The sequence below is a fragment of the Phyllobates terribilis genome, unplaced genomic scaffold (assembly GCF_046119375.1).
Source record: "Phyllobates terribilis strain yellow unplaced genomic scaffold, ASM4611937v1 Scaffold_11__3_contigs__length_659146591, whole genome shotgun sequence".
NCBI classification, from domain to species: domain Eukaryota; kingdom Metazoa; phylum Chordata; class Amphibia; order Anura; family Dendrobatidae; genus Phyllobates; species Phyllobates terribilis.
In genome coordinates, this window is record NW_027362771.1 from 545,315,112 (window position 1) to 545,332,055 (window position 16,944).

The 16,944-nt window shown below is 43.3% G+C and overlaps 1 protein-coding gene across 4 annotated transcripts in view; it reads right to left on the reverse strand.

The window, feature by feature from the left end:
- The window catches only part of DDHD2 (DDHD domain containing 2), an 84,221-nt gene that overhangs the window by 12,821 nt on the left and 54,456 nt on the right, over positions 1-16,944 (reverse strand). For all 4 annotated transcript variants that reach the window (XM_073653934.1, XM_073653936.1, XM_073653938.1 and 1 more), the window contains 5 exons: positions 16,817-16,936; positions 13,835-13,990; positions 13,628-13,730; positions 12,682-12,846; positions 11,547-11,703 (listed from right to left, as the gene is read on the reverse strand). In XM_073653934.1, the coding sequence (XP_073510035.1) occupies positions 11,547-11,703; positions 12,682-12,846; positions 13,628-13,730; positions 13,835-13,990; positions 16,817-16,936 (701 nt within the window). The remainder of the gene's footprint in view (positions 1-11,546; positions 11,704-12,681; positions 12,847-13,627; positions 13,731-13,834; positions 13,991-16,816; positions 16,937-16,944) is intronic.

The window sequence follows — 16,944 nt, forward strand, 5'->3', positions numbered from 1 at the left end:
GCAGATTCCATGCGTCCCAATGCAAGTCAATGGCGGCGAAAACGCAGCACTTCCGCAAAATAATTGTTAGTGCTGCGGATTTTTCCGCAATGATAATCTGCAGCGGAAATTTCCGCAGCATGTGCACATGCGGATTATCATTGGGGAACATGGCAGACCTTCTACCAAGCGTTTTTTAAGTGTTTCTGCAGCGGAATTGCCGCTGCAGAAACGCTTGAAAAACACATAGTGGGCACACAGCCTAAAAAAAATATTATAATTAATATAATAATATTGTGCCAAATTAATTTCACGTGAACTATCACATGATCTATCACAGGGGAGTCGTTTGTCATCTGCGTCCCCTGCAGGCCTACAATCGCAGGGCTAATTTTCCTGATATACTCAGATTGCTTGCCCTTTAGACTTGTCTCTCAGACCACGAATGTTCCAAGAGATACATTTAACTGTTAAACCCATTCTGTAAACAAAACAATAGATGCAAATATCACCACCATCTCAATTTTTACCCACTTAATTGCACTTAAGTATAACCAAAAGCTATTGCTATTATTATTGTGCACCATAAAAGCCCCTCCCTTACCTCCCACCCAACTACACTCTACCCTCCCAAAGTGATGTAATCCTACCCTTCAGGGCCAGCGTCACCACCCAGGCAAGTGCCGGGGCCCTGAGCCAGCGGTAGGGACCACTCGCCGTAGGGGACACCGGCGCGCTATGGGGCCAGTGGGTGGGGGGAATGCAATGCCAGTGCCCGCGAGTGGGACCTCCGCTTCCTCAGGGCCTCAGCACTTACCTCTCCTCTTTCCCCGCAGCTCCAGCTTCTTCCGTATCTGCTGACTTGTGAGGTCTCAGGGCAGAGAGATGGAAAACATCAGTACAGCGCGCTGTCTGCTATGGGTGTCACAGGGCAGAAATCCGGAAGATGGAGACGCTGAGGAGTCCGGAGCTGCATCCAGCAAGGACTGAGGAGATGCAAGTATTTGATTTTTCTTTCCTGTATGGAGCATTATATGGGGCCCATTCTGTATGGAGCATTATATGGGGTCCATTCTGTATGGAGCATTATATGGGGTCTATTCTGTATGGAGCATTATATGGGGTCCATTATATTGTATGGAGCATTATATTAGGTCCATTATTCTGCATGGAGGACTATGTGGGGCTATTATTCTGTATGGAGGACTATGTGGTTCCCATTATACTGTATGGAGGACTATGTGGGGCCCATTATTCTGTATGGAGGACTATGTGGGGCCATTATTCTGTATTGAGGACTATGTGGGGCCCATTATTCTGTATGGAGGACTATGTGGGGCCCATTATTCTGTATGGAGGACTATGTGGGGCTCATTATTCTGTATGGAGGACTATGTGGGGCCCATTATTCTGTATGGAGGACTATGTGGTTCCCATTATACTGTATGGAGGACTATGTGGGTCCCATTATACTGTATGGAGGACTATGTGAGGCCATTATACTGTATGGAGGACTATGTGGTTCCCATTATACTGTATGGAGGACTATGTGATGCCCATAATACTGTATAGAGGACTATGTGGGGCCCATTATACCGTATGGAGGACTATGTGGGGCCCATTATACTTTATGGAGCATTACACGGGGCTCATTATTCTGTATGGAGCATTATATGGGGCCCATTATGTATAGAGCATTATATGGGGCCCATTATTCTGTATAGAGCATTATATGGGGCCCATTATTCTGTATGGATTATTATATGGGGCCCATTATTCTGTATGGCGCATTATATGAGGCTCACATTATTCTGTATGGAGCATTATATGAGGCTCACATTATTCTGTATGGAGCATTATATGGGGTCCATTATTCTGTATGGAGCATTATATGGAGCCCATTATTCAGTAAGTATCAATATATAGGGCCCATTATTCTGTATGGAGCATTATATGGAGCCCATTATTCTGTATGGAGCATTATATGGGGCCCATTGTATTGTATGCAGCATTATATGGGGCCTATTATATTGTATGGAGCATTAAATTGGGTCCACTATTCTGTATGGAGCATTATATGATGCCCATTGTTCTATATGGAGCATTATATGGGGCTCATTATTCTGTATGGAGGACTATGTGGGGCCCATTATACTGTATGGAGGACTATGTGGGGCCATTATTCTGTATGGAGGACTATGTGGGGCCCATTATACAGTATGGAGGACTATGTTGGGCCATTATACTGTATGGAGGACTATGTTGGGCCATTATACTGTATGGAGGACTATGTGATACCCATTATACTGTATGGAGGACTAATGTGGGGCCCATTATTCTGTATGGAGGACTAATGTGCGGCCCATTATTCTGTATGGAGGACTAATGTAGGGCCCATTATTCTGTTTGGAGGACTAATGTGGGGCCCATTATTCTGTATGGAGGACTAATGTGGGGCCCATTATTCTGTATGGAGGACTATGTGATACCCATAATTCTGTATGGAGGACTATGTGATACCCATAATACTGTATGGAGGACTATGTGATACCCATAATACTGTATGGAGGACTATACTGTCCGGTCTGCACTGTAAGGATTGGCCAGTTTCTGAGATATTGTAGCATTTACAATAGATATCACTCATGTAATGTAAGAAGTGAGTGAAATCTTTGCATTGTACTATACCTATATTTCTCTGCGGTATCTGTGCATCATGAATCGTGGCATGTGTTAAAGGGGCCCATTGAGACTCTTTCGCCTGTGGCCCACGATAACCTTGAACCGGCCCTGCTACCCTTAAACATAAGGGATAGGACACAAAAAAACACCCAACCATTTGTTACACTTTATGTAAAGATCAGGTACCAGTTTTTCAGGAGGAGGAAAACCACTAGGGATTAGATACCTAGAAGTGTCAAAGTTTCAATCCATGTACAACCACTGGCAAAAATTATGGAATCACCGGGCTCGGAGGATGTTCATTCAATTGTTTAATGTTGTTGAAAAAAAAGCAGATCACAGGCATGGCACAAAACTAAAGTCATTTCAAATGGCAACTTTAGGGCTTTAAGAAACACTAAAAGAAATCAAGATAAAAAATGTGGCACTCAGTAAGGGTAATTTTTTTCAGACCAAGCAGAGGGAAAAAATTATGGAATCACTCAATTCTGAGGAAAAAATTATGGAATCACCCTGTAAATTTTCATTTCCAAAACTAACACCTGCATCAAATCAGATCTGCTCGTTAGTCTGCATCTAAAAAGGAGTGATCACACCTTGGAGAGCTGTTGCACCAAGTGGACTGACATGAATCATGGCTCCAACACGAGAGATGTCAATTGAAGCAAAGGAGAGGATTATCAAACTCTTAAAAGAAGGTAAATCATCACACAATGTTGCAAAAGATGTTAGTTGTTCACAGTCAGCTGTGTCTAAAATCTGGACCAAATACAAACAACATGGGAAGGTTGTTAAAGGCAAACATACTGGTAGACCAAGGAAGACATCAAAGCATCAAGACCGGAAACTTAAAGCAATATGTCTCCAAAACAGGAAATGCACAACAAAACAAATGAGGAAAGAATGGGAGGAAACTGGAGTCAATGTCTGCGACCGAACTGTAAGAAACCGCCTGAAGGAAATAGGATTTACATACAGAAAAGCTAAACATAAGCCATCATTAACACCTAAACAGAGAAAAACAAGGTTACAATGGGCTAAGGAAAAGCAATCGTGGACTGTGGATGACTGGATGAAAGTCATATTCTGTGATGAATCGCAAATCTGCATTGGGCAAGGTGATGCTGCTGGAACTTTTGTTTGGTGCCGTTCCAATGAGATTTATAAAGATGACTGCATGAAGAGAACATGCAAATTTCCACAGTCATTGATGATATGGGGCTGCACGTCAGGTAAAGGCACTGGGGAGATGGCTGTCATTACATCTTCAATAAATGCCAAAGTTTACATTGATATTTTGGACAGTTTTCTTATCCCATCAATTGAAAGGATGTTTGGGGATGATGACATCATTTTTCAAGATGATAATGCATAATGCCATAGAGCAAAAACTGTGAAAACATTCCTTGAAAGAAGACACATAAGGTCAATGTCATGGCCTCCAAATAGTCCGGATCTCAATCCAATTGAAAATCTTTGGTGGAAGTTGAAGAAAATAGTCCATGACAAGGCTCCAACCTGCAAAGCTGATCTGGCAACAGCAATCAGAGAAAATTGGAGCCAGATTGATGAAGAGTACTGTTTGTCACTCATTAAGTCCATGCCTCAGAGACTGCAAGTTGTTATTAAAGCCAGAGGTGGTGCAACAAAAAATACTAGTGATGTATTGGAGTGTTCTTTGTTTCTTGTGTGTTTTTCATGATTCCATAATTTTTTCCTCAGAATTGAGTGATTCCATAATTTTTTCCCTCTGCTAGGTCAGAAAAAAAAAGACCCTTACTGAGTACCTCATTTATCTTGATTTCTTTTAGTGTTTCTTAAAGCCCTAAAGTAGCCATTTGAAATGACTTTAGTTTTGTGCCATGTCTGTGATCTGAATGAACATCCTCCGAGCCCGGTGATTCCAGAATTTTTGCCAGGGGTTGTATATATCAAACTAATTATGTCAGACGGCTAGTTTCCATCTTCATATCCCATCTTTAATTCAGGCCCTCGCATCCTGCCAAATCTATCGTTTGTAAGTGTCCAGCCATCTCAGGGCATCCTTGGGAGACTGGAAGAATGAAGTTGAACCCAGAGCCACCACTCTCAATTTAGCGGGATAAATCATAGAATAATGTAGTCCCTGCGTCTTCATTCTCCTTTTGATATCTAGAAACAAGGTGTGACGCTAGTCACTATTCATGGACAGACAGTGAGGCAGAGAAGTGAGACGTTCAGAGGTCAGTACCAAGACCGCACGTAGAAAACCAAGGGAAAGACAAAGGCATAAGTCAGGTCATGGTCCGGGGTCAAAATACCCAGTGATAGGGGATCAAAGCAAAAGGACAAGATGAAGGGATAGTCAGAACACAGACCATAGGGTCAGGCAGCGGAAGATCAGAACTCAGCACAACAGAATGAGGCAAACACTCACCAGGAAGCACAAACTACGTCTGGCAGGGATCAGAGGCAGACAGCTCAGCTAAGTAGCCGGGCAAGCTCTAGAACAGAGAACACCTTAGAAAGCCCAGCACCTCCCAGTCACAGATTGGACGGCCAAGCTGTCAATCAAAACACTGACAACTCAGCATGACCCAGATTCCATAGGGCAGCAAAACAGTCACTCACTGAGCAGAGGAATCGTCACATAAGGATCTTCTGCGTTGAACTTCCATAGAAAAAGTCTGGAAATATTGAAATCTTTTGCCCACCAAGCAGGATATCTTGCTTCTCCCTTGCCTTACTTAGTATAAAGTCTCTATCTTTATAGTGGAGAATTTTAATTAGGATGGGTCTGTGAGGCCTACCCACCGTTCCAGGTCTCGTGGGGACTCTATGCGCCCTCTTCACCATGAACAGTGGAGTAAGGACCTCTTTCCCAAATGTTTCTAGGAGCCATTAAAAAACAACAACAACAACAACAACAACAACTGTCTGGGTTATAGCCTAATGTTATTACGTTTCTGGCAATTTTCCAGGTCATCTGCAAACAACGCCATCACGGCCTGTGTATGTCTGCAGAGATGTTCAGAACCAGAGTGCAGAGTGTCCTCCAACTCACCGATACTCACCGAATCAGAAAAACTATGTCTCTTTCCTCGTGTACAGGGCATTGCAGTGTTAGAACCTTGCTCTTAGGTTTTTTTTCCTTTGCTGGTCACATGACCTTGTTGGCCTATTTAATCCTGCTCCGCCCTTCTGGCTTTGCTGGACTTCATTGTATTTCTACTTTCTAGCTAGCCTGTGCTCTGTGTCTTGCTCTGTTAGTTTGCTTGGTCTACTGACCTCTATGTTCTATATATTTTGTTTGTTCGTCTGTCTGCTACTATTTCTGTTAGGAGGTGTCCCATATTCCTCCCAGTCCTTAGTACTTGTAGGGATTCCTTCCCCACATCTATAGGTCTCCGTACAGACTAGCTTAGGACTTTAGCAGGTCTGATCGCAGGATCAGGTCCCCTGTTACATCGTAGGGATTAAGCTGAGTTCTATCGTAGGGACAGATCTCCTCTCTTTCCTTAGCTCTGGTAGCAGATCATAACAGTAAGTCCAGCCAGCAAATTCTCTAAGGAAAGATTTTTCTGTTCCATCATGGTGTCGGTTCAGGATTTGGTTCATCGCCTGCAGGGACTCTCTCTGGAGGTGGCCGAGCTCCGTCAGCACGTGAGTAACTGTCCTGGAGCACATTTCTTGGAGCCTAAGGTATGTTTGCCGGATTTATTTTTTGGTGAACACCAAGAATTTTTTTCATTTAAAAATGCTTGCTTATTGTATTTTCGTTTGAGACCTAAGTCCTCTGGGGATGAATCCCAGCGCGTAGGGTTCATAATGTCACTTTTGCGCAAAGAGCCTCAGGAGTGGGCCTTTTCTTTGCAACCTAGTGATACATGCTTCAGATCAGTGGATAGTTTTTTTTCTGCTTTGGGACTATTATATGATGATCCTGACCGTGTCGCATCAGCTGAGACTGAGTTGAGACGTTTAAAACAGGGATCAGGTAATGTGGAAAAATATTGTACTCATTTCCGTCGTTGGTCTACTCAAACAGGGTGGAACGATTCTGCTCTGAAAAGTCTATTTCTTGCTGGGCTCAGTGAAAGGGTTAAAGACCTGCTAATTGCTTATCCTACACCTGAAGATTTGCAACAGGCTATGCAATTAGCTATACGGGTGGATAGAAGACTGCGTGCAAGGGTTAATGAGAGCAAATCCTCTGCTATGTCAGTTTCTGGTTATGAGAATGTGTGTACTAACAGTGGTGAACCGATGGAGATTGGATCGGTGGCACCTCGCTCTCAAGAAAAAGACCGTCGATTTTCTGAAGGCTTGTGTTTCTATTGCGGAAAATCTGGTCATTTGATTAAAGGCTGTGAGCTTCGTATCAAGAAAGAAAAAAAAATGGTCAGTCATGCCCGTATTGCCTGTTTAAATTCCAAGGGTGTATTTTTAGCTGCTTCCACGATTGCTCAGGAAAAATTAATGGAATTTCGGGTGTTTGTTGATTGTGGGTCTACTCTGAATGTTATTGATGGGGGATTCTTGGAAAGACTCAATTTAAAACCCGAACCTTTATCATCCCCCATTGCTGTGGTTTCTGTGGATGGTTCCCCTTTGAAGAATATTACTCTCAAGGTCTGTGAATTTCCTCTCACTATTAATGGTGTTCACCATGAGAAATTGGATTTGGTAGTGTTGAATAACTTGCCTTCTCCAGTAATATTGGGATTGCCCTGGTTAAAATTTCACAATCCTGTACTGGATTGGTCTACCAGTGAAATTAAATCCTGGAGCCATAAATGTTATGACAAGTGTTGTAACGGGCGTATTGCAGCTTTGGATAGGGGAGAATTGCCTGTTCCTATTCAGGATTTTTGGAGAGTTTTTTCTGAGAACGAATCGCAGGTTTTGCCTCCCCATAGAGACTATGATTGTTCTGTTGAATTTGTCCCTGGAGCGACTCTTCCTAAAAGTCGTTTATTTAACCTTACTATTCCTGAGAGGAAGGCTTTGGAGGAATACATACAGACAAGTTTGGCTGCCGGTCACATTAGGCCCTCTAAGTCTCCTGTGGCGGTTGGATTTTTTTTTGTAAAAAAAAAGGACGGCGGTTTACGTCCTTGTCTGGATTTTCGTGAGATTAACAAAATTACTGTACGCAATCCTTACCCACTGCCATTGATTCCTGATCTGTTTAACCAGTTAATGGGGGCCAAGTGGTTCTCTAAAATTGACCTTAAGGGGGCATACAATCTGTTGCGCATGAAGGAGGGTGATGAATGGAAGACTGCTTTTAACACTCCTGTGGGTCATTTTGAGAATCTGGTTATGCCTTTTGGTCTTACTAATGCTCCTGCATTTTTTCAGAATCTGATTAATGACATCCTTAGACCTTTGATCGGCAAAAATGTGGTTGTGTATTTGGATGACATTTTGATTTATTCGCCGGATCTGGAGTCTCATTGGCGGAGCGTGCGTGAGGTATTACAGTTATTAATGGACAATTCGCTTTTTGCTAAGCTGGAGAAATGTGAGTTCGCTGTACAGAGAATTAGTTTTTTGGGCTACATTATCTCCAGCAAAGGTTTTGAGATGGATCCGGTTAAGGTTCAGGCTGTGCAGGAATGGCCTAGGCCTATTGGTTTGAAATCGATACAGAGGTTTTTGGGTTTCGCCAATTACTACAGAAAATTCATAAAAAATTTTTCTAGTATTGTCAAACCTCTGACCGATCTCACCAGGAAAGGTGCTGATGCGGTTCAGTGGTCTTCTGAGGCCATTGAAGCTTTTGTGTATCTCAAGGAGAGGTTCACCTCTGCTCCCATCCTTATGCAGCCTGATGTTACTAGGCCGTTTTTGGTTGAGGTTGATGCTTCCTCTGTGGGGGTTGGCGCAGTATTGTCTCAGGATAACGGGGATGGATTACATCCCTGTGCCTTTTTTTCAAAAAAATTTTCGGAGACTGAACTGAATTACGATATTGGTAATCGGGAATTATTGGCTATTAAACTCGCATTTGAACACTGGCGCCACTTCTTGGAAGGTGCGGAATTTCCCGTTCAGGTTCTTACGGATCATAAAAATCTGATATATCTTGATGCTGCCAAGCGCCTGAATGCCCGTCAGGCTAGGTGGGCACTGTTTTTCTCGCGGTTTAATTTCTCTGTTACTTACATCCCTGGTACTAAGAATGTTAAGGCGGATGCCTTGTCTCGCAGTTTTTCTCCCATAGTCGGTGCTGAGAAAGAGGAGAACATTTTACAAGAAGGTGTTGTGATAGCTGCTTTGGACTCCGTTTTGGAAAATGAGATTCTTAAAGCACAGGAGAATGCCCCATCTAACACTCCTCATGGGAGGTTGTTTGTGCCTGGGACCTTTAGGAGAGATTTGTTTGTTGAGTGTCACGAATCTCGGTTGGCAGGTCATCCCGGAATCTCTGAGACCAAGAGGCTGGTGGGTCGCAGTTTTTGGTGGCCTGGATGGCAGAAGGAAGTCATTAAGTGGGTGCGTCAATGTACTATATGTGCTAGATCTAAGTCCTCTCATACTCCTGCTGCGGGGTTGCTTTGTCCTTTGGAGGTTCCCAGTGCTCCTTGGACACATTTGGCTATGGACTTTATAACTGACCTTCCCCCCTCTGAGGGTTTTACTGTCATCTGGGTGGTCGTGGACCGTTTTAGCAAGATGTGTCACTTGGTTCCTTTCGTCAAACTGCCCTGCGCTAAAACTCTCGCTAAGGCCTTTGTCAAGGAAATTGTCAGACTTCATGGCGTTCCTACTGACATTGTTTCTGATAGGGGTCCTCAGTTCGTGGCTCGTTTTTGGCGTGCCTTTTGTGATAGGTTGGGAGTTCATTTGTCGTTCTCGTCCGGATATCATCCTGAATCTAATGGCCAGACAGAAAGGAAAAACCAGGATGTTGAGCAGTTCTTGCGTTGTTTTGTGGCAGACAATCAAGAGGGGTGGTCTGAGTTTCTGCCACTTGCTGAATTTGCTCTGAACAATCATACATCTTCTTCTGCTGGTTGTTCGCCTTTTTTTTGTTGTTCTGGGAGACATCCGTCGTTTGGGTCGTTCTCCAAGTTGGGATCTGCCGTGCCTGAGGAGGAGAATTTTTCCGGTGATTTGGAGAGAGTTTGGACGGATGTGCGTGGTAATCTTCAGGAGGCCAACAGAAAATCTAAGGACTACTTTGATAGGAAACGACAGGAGGTTTTGTTCGCTGTTGGTGACATGGTTTGGTTGTCCTCTAGGAATCTGCGGTTGAGGATTCCTTCAAAGAAATTGGGTCCCAAGTTTGTAGGGCCCTTTAAGGTGCTTCAGGTTGTCAACCAATCTGCTGTTAGGTTGGAGGTTCCTACCTCCTGGAGAATTAATCCGGTATTTCATGTCTCTCTGTTGAAAAAAGCTGTTGTATCGGATTGTGACGCCTCTGCCTCTGTTCCTCCGGTGGTGGAGGACGGGGAATATGAAATTTCTCGCATCCTTAACTCTAGACGGTATAGAGGTAGTTTGCAGTATCTTGTGGCCTGGAAAGATTTCGGTCCCGAGGATAACTCTTGGGTGAGGTCGGATGATGTTTCCGCGTCCAGACTTATCAGAGCGTTTCACAGGAGATTTCCTGATAAGCCTGGTCCTAGGGGATCCGGAGGATCCTCTTAGAAGGGGGGGTACTGTTAGAACCTTGCTCTTAGGTTTTTTTTCCTTTGCTGGTCACATGACCTTGTTGGCCTATTTAATCCTGCTCCGCCCTTCTGGCTTTGCTGGACTTCATTGTATTTCTACTTTCTAGCTAGCCTGTGCTCTGTGTCTTGCTCTGTTAGTTTGCTTGGTCTACGGACCTCTATGTTCTATATATTTTGTTTGTTCGTCTGTCTGCTACTATTTCTGTTAGGAGGTGTCCCATATTCCTCCCAGTCCTTAGTACTTGTAGGGATTCCTTCCCCACATCTATAGGTCTCCGTACAGACTAGCTTAGGACTTTAGCAGGTCTGATCGCAGGATCAGGTCCCCTGTTACATCGTAGGGATTAAGCTGAGTTCTATCGTAGGGACAGATCTCCTCTCTTTCCTTAGCTCTGGTAGCAGAACATAACATGCAGGACCTTAGGTATCCATGGTTATGACAACTAGCAACTAGCTAACTAACTGTCACTATATCAGTAGTCGTAACCATGGACACCTAAGTTACTGCAATGCCCTGCACATGGGGCAAGTGACATAGCGAATCAGAAAAACTATACTACATTTCTAATTGGAGGTATGTGCTAATATTATTATTATTACACCTACTACATATTGGGATAGGATCTTGGAGATGGGAATACCCCTTTAAGTTCCCTGTACCAGGGGTTCTAGATATCCACCTGTGCCCATTACCTTTACACTGTTCCACAGCAACCGACCATTGAAACAAGACAGCCAGCAGCACTAGTACTCAGGGAGACTCCATGATCCTCCTGTTCTTAGCCGAAAGGAGCAGAGATTTACCGCCGCTGTTGGGTGGTAGACCCCGGAGTTACTGGATCAGAGACAGGTAAGTATTCTGCAACGGCGTCTCCTCCAGGCAGCGTCTCTTTCCTCCTCAGCACAGTAGGGCATGCACACACCAAATTGGCCGCCGTTCTACCCGCCTGTGGCAGATCAGGGGGTACAAGAGCTCCAGGACTAATTTCAGGCACCCTCAGTGCCTACTTACAACCCAGCTGCTTCCCCTCCGACCTCCAGCTCCTTAAAGTGTATTTTATTCTTGCAATAAGCAGACTGTAGGAGCTTGGATTCAAGCACGTCTGATCAGCTCCAGAGCATAACCACGGCCCCCCCCCACCCTGGCACTTTTTAATGTAGCCCCTCTCCCTTTCAGTCCCTGTAATATGTACGGATATAGAGAACAGTGACTGCGGTCATTACCAGTAACATAGGTGACTCTGTAGTGCAAACAGATATTCGTTGAAGCTCTCGATCGGCTTCTCCTGGAGAACGTAGTCGAATCGCTGACCGCCATTTAACATCCCCACATCGAGCTGGACCGGTTCCTCCTTCACAATAACCTCATCTAATGCTGCAACTACAAAAATAAAGTGTAATTAGCATCACACACTGAATATTTCTTCCTAGGGCCAAGATACTTCTGTCGATTTCAAATGGCGCATTAAAGGGAAAATCGAAGGCTAACACAGAATCTGGGTGGGTGAGAGCAATAGGGGGTATGTTATTTGTGAAAATGACAATACCTCAATTAATCAACTGGGGATAAAAAAAATAGATTTTAGGGAAATTTCCATTTAATAAAAGTTAATTTTTTAAAAGTTTTTTTTTTCAGTGCAGATTCATTTTTTAATATATCTTTCTAGGGGAAAGAGTTCAGAATTAATGAATCCGAGCTCAACATCCTCTGCATAGACAAGTCTGAAGTTTTGCTGACTGCCTGCAGTTACCACCAGAGGGACGTAGTCAGCAGAGTATGCAGAAAGCTCCCATGCGCCCTCTAGTGGTGGCTGCTGGAAGAGAGAAAGTGATCATTGAAATCCATGTTAATTCACAGAAACAGATTCTATTATTTAAACCTTTCAATCCTGTATATGTAGCATTCTTTTATCTGGAAGACACCTTTAAGTCATTAAAAGGGATTGTCCACCCTTAAATAATTATTCCTCCCCAAAAAATCAAGTTATCCCTTAGTCAGAAGATGGGGAACAACTTGTTGATCACTGAGGGCAATGCCCTCTGGGACCCCTATCGATCTCAAGATTAGAGCTCTGCTCCTTTCAGGAACGGGGCTACCAAATCCCAACCTTGGAATTCCAGAGGCGCAAAAGCCTGGCCTATAATCAATTCATTGATTATGGGACTGACAGAAAATAGCGCTTTGCTCGTCAATCCTATAGAAAATGAATGGAGTGTAACCGAGGATGCGCACCTCCACTCAAAGCCGCGTTCTCGAGATCACTGGCCATCCCAGTGGTTGGACCTTCAGTGATTAGCCAGTTACCCACCAATCCTATGGATAGCATTCTCTACAAGATACATGTACAGTGTCATTTACCAGGCGTAGCTTCTGGAACAGGTGCAAGTTCAGAAACTGGCAACTCTGCAGCTTCTACAGTTGGAGGTGGCAACGTAGGCACAGGGGGCCGGGTAAATGTCTGCCAGGCTACCCGAAGAGACCCCAAAATGTCTGTACCCATCCGCGTTAGTCCTTCTTTCAGTTCTGTTAGGAAGAAATATAGAACATTACGCATAGATGCAGTGAAAACATGGATCTCTTAAAATAATTGTCCAGGTTTGGGGTAAAAGTCTGCAGTCACTTTAAGGGACTGCATACTTTTGAATCCTCATAGTGTGCAAAGTGAGCTGCCAGGATTCTCCGGTGTCGGTGGTCACATGATTGCAAGTATGCAATTTGCATACTTCAGGCCACATTCTGACTAGCAGTGTCTGGCCTCACTCAATTCACTTGTATTGATAGAGCCTGAGCACGTCTAGTCGGTACGTGACCGCATGTATGCAAATGGTATACTTGTGGTCACGTACCCTGGTGTAAAATCAAAAATGCTCTTTGTTCTGGTCTTCAACCAGCGCCAAAAGTCACAAATCCCTTAAGAAGTTGAAAAAAAAAAAAAAAAAGAGTCAAAATTGAGAACTCCTCCAGAAACTACCTCCAGGAAATGGGAGAGACCAAAGTGATATGCACAGAAAAGAATAAAAATGTGACATTTGGTAAAAGTGGCCTTTCATGAGTCTGTCTAAAACATCTGGATGAGCAAAGTTGTCAAGGAAAAATAAAAGGCTGAAAAGAAAAAAAAAAGAAACGAAGACAACTTAAAAAGTGCAAAAACATATAGAGAATAAAGTGCAAATACAAAGAACACTAAAAAAGGAGCAAATTACTCCAGAAATGTAGAGAAACAGCAGTGATGAATCAGGGTTATAGTCTGCACACCATTTTTCACCGGCTAACTAGAAACAGATATCTAATGGGATGCAATTACCTAGATGCATCCTCTTCCTGCCTTTATGGTGGGGGATCAGCATTGGCTCAAACTCTTCTTCCTTCAGAACCATGGGTTCAATCCTGTACGCGACTGGATCAAACTGCAAAATAAAGAAATATTGAAATAATATTAAGAATATATTAATTTAATGTTACAAGGTGAAAAAACAAAAATTGGGATACAGGAACCTATCGTTCTACTTACTGGATGATAGATATTGAAGAAACGTTTACACGTGGGAAACTGGTAATAGGGGTCAAGCCTCTTCAATCCTCGTACAGTCAGAAACATCCCGATTGGGGAACCCCACGCAAAGAATATTTCTGGGTTGAAATTGAGATGTGGGTAATCGATTCGGGCCTGAAAAATGAAGCACAATGGTTTCATGTGAACTTTGAACGTTTGTCAGGGATGCAGGGTAGACTATTTGATACCTGGATGATTTAGGCCACTGTCCCATCCCCTGATGACGCTGCACATGTGGCGAAACATATTGAGGGACTTGTGCACTAATTGTATGTCCTGTTCTGCCAGTTAGTGATGACACCCCGGGGTGCCATCAATTAAAAATATATATATTAGGACGTTTATATACAGTAGGCAGATTAGGGACATTATTGTATCAGTACCACGTATGTATTTTAGATACTATATTAAAGGTTAAATTAGAGTGGGGTTTAATAGGAGGTTCTCCCTGGTTGCATACGAGCATACAGCATAGTCCGTAAACAGCTTACAACACAGCACAGGGATCTCGTTGCTGAAAGTCATCAGCCAGGAGAAAGGTACAAAAAAGATTTACAAGCCATTAGATATACCAGAACGCTGCATGAACCGGTCACCAGTCAGTATTTGAATGCCCCTATTTATTATATTGATGGCTGGACCTTACACGACAAGCACTTTATTTTTACCTTTTGTGCCTCCACTATTACCTCATACATTGGAGCTTGTGATCAGGGCCCTCACTCCTCTTGATATGTTTTGAACTAGGTGTTACTCTTGTAATGTCTTGCCTTGTTTGTACATGCCCCCTCTTAATTGTAAAGTGCTGTGGAATACATTGGCGCTATAGAAATAAATATTATTATAATATCAAGAAGTGACACATTTGGCACAACAGTGACATTACCTAAAACTGGAAAAAAAATCCAAAAATTGATGAAAAGGCAAGAAGAAAATTGATCTGGGAGGCTGCCAAAAGGCCTACCAGCAACATTAACCCCTTTACCCCCGAGGGTGGTTTGCACGTTAATGACCAGGCCAATTTTTACAATTCTGACCACTGTCACTATATGAGGTAATTACTCTGGAACGCTTCAACGGATCCCCCTGATTCTGAGACTGTTTTTTCGTGACATATTGTACTTCATGACTATGGTAAAATTTCTTTGATATCACTTGTATTTATTTGTGGATAAAAAAAGGAAATTTGGCGAAAATTTTGAAAATTTTGCAATTTTCTAAATTTTTATTTTTATGCCCTTAAATCAGAGAAATATGTCACACAAAATAGTTAATAAATAACATTTCCTACATGTCTACTTTACAGCAGCACAATTTTGGAACCAAATTTTTATTTTTGATAGGGAGCTATAAGGGTTAAAAGTTGACCAGCGATTTCTAAATTTTCCAACAAAATTTACAAAACCATATTTTTAGGGACCACGTCACATTTGAAGTGACTTTGAGGGGTCTTTATGACAGAAAATACCCAAAAGTGACACCATTCTAAAAACTTCACCCCTCAAGGTGCTCAAAACCACATTCAAGAAGTTTATTAACCCTTCAGGTGCTTCACAGGAATTTTTGGAATGTGGAAGGAAAAAAATGCACTTTTAACTTTTTTCACAAAAATGTTAATTTAGACCCCAATTTTTTTATTTTTGCAGGGGTAACAGGAAAAAATGGACCCCAAAATTTGTTGTGCAATTTCTCCTGAGCACGCCGATACCCCATAGGTGGGGGAAAACCACTGTTTGGGCGCACGGCAGGGCTCGGAAGGGAAGGAGCGCCATTTGACTTTTTGAATGTAAAATTTTCTTGAATAATTAGCAGACACCATGTTGCGTTTAGTCACATCAGGGGCTCCCCAAACAGTGGAAACTCCCCACAAGTGACACCATTTTGGAAACTAGACCCCTTAGGGAACTTATCTAGATGTGTGGTGAAGCACCTTGAACCCCCAGGTGCTTCACAGAAGTTTAGAACATTGGGCCTAAACATTTTCACATTTCTGCAACAAAAATGTTTTTCAGCCCCCAATTTTGCATTTTCATAAGGGTAAATTACTCCTGAGCACACAGATACCCCATATGTGGGGGTAAAACCACAGTTTGGGCACACGGCAGGGCTCGGAAGGGAAGGAGCGCCATTTGAATGTAAAATTTGCTTGAATAATTAGCGGACTCCATGTTGCTTTTGGAGAGCCCCTGATGCGCCTAAACAGTGGAAACCCCCCACAAGTGACACCATTTTGGAAACTACACTCCTCAAGGATTTTATCAAGGGGTATAGTGAACATTTTGAACCTAGAGGTACGACACAGAATTTGATAACATTAGGTCATCATGTTGAATAAGTTGTCATTACTCTTGAGTGCAAGTGCTCGCTACTTGAGTTTGCATCGGATGCTCGGGTATGCACCATGTATCGCTCATGCATGGCAGGCAATCCCCCTGAGGTTTTTTTGGCTGTATAACAGCTGCAAAACATATGGGGAGGATACTCGAGCACCCGCGATACTCTGTGCATACCCGAGCACCCGATGCAAATTTAGAGATGTGTCCTTCTGTCCGAAGCCTCTATAGACTGCTCAAGCACACTCAGTGTTGCTGGATGCACTGCCCATCGCCATTATCCCTATGGCCGGCGCGTACGCACTGCTATGTTGACGTTGTAATACATTACTTAAAAAATAATGGCGCCGGAGTCAGCTCACGCACATACCGCGCTATCTGGTGCAATTTTATTGAAGACCTTGTATATGCGAATTCGCAGACACAGTGTTTTAAAAAAAAAAAAAGGAGAAACAGGAGGGAGGGTTAGGGAGCTGCAATGCTGAATCCAAACAGGGTGAAGCTAATCCACTGGAGGGTGCCGGTCCCGCTGGTGAGTACAGCCATATGAACACACAAACCTATAACTAAACATAAGCTAAGGCTGAGGCAGGGCTGACTTTCTTACCTGTCCAATTCCTACATCGGAGTATTCATAGTTGGCCATATTGGAGGTGGTGCCCGAGATGAGCGGAGGCGGCGTTGGGTCTTTCTTAGGAGACGACTCAAGGGCCGTGCATTTAGTGTCCTAGAAAT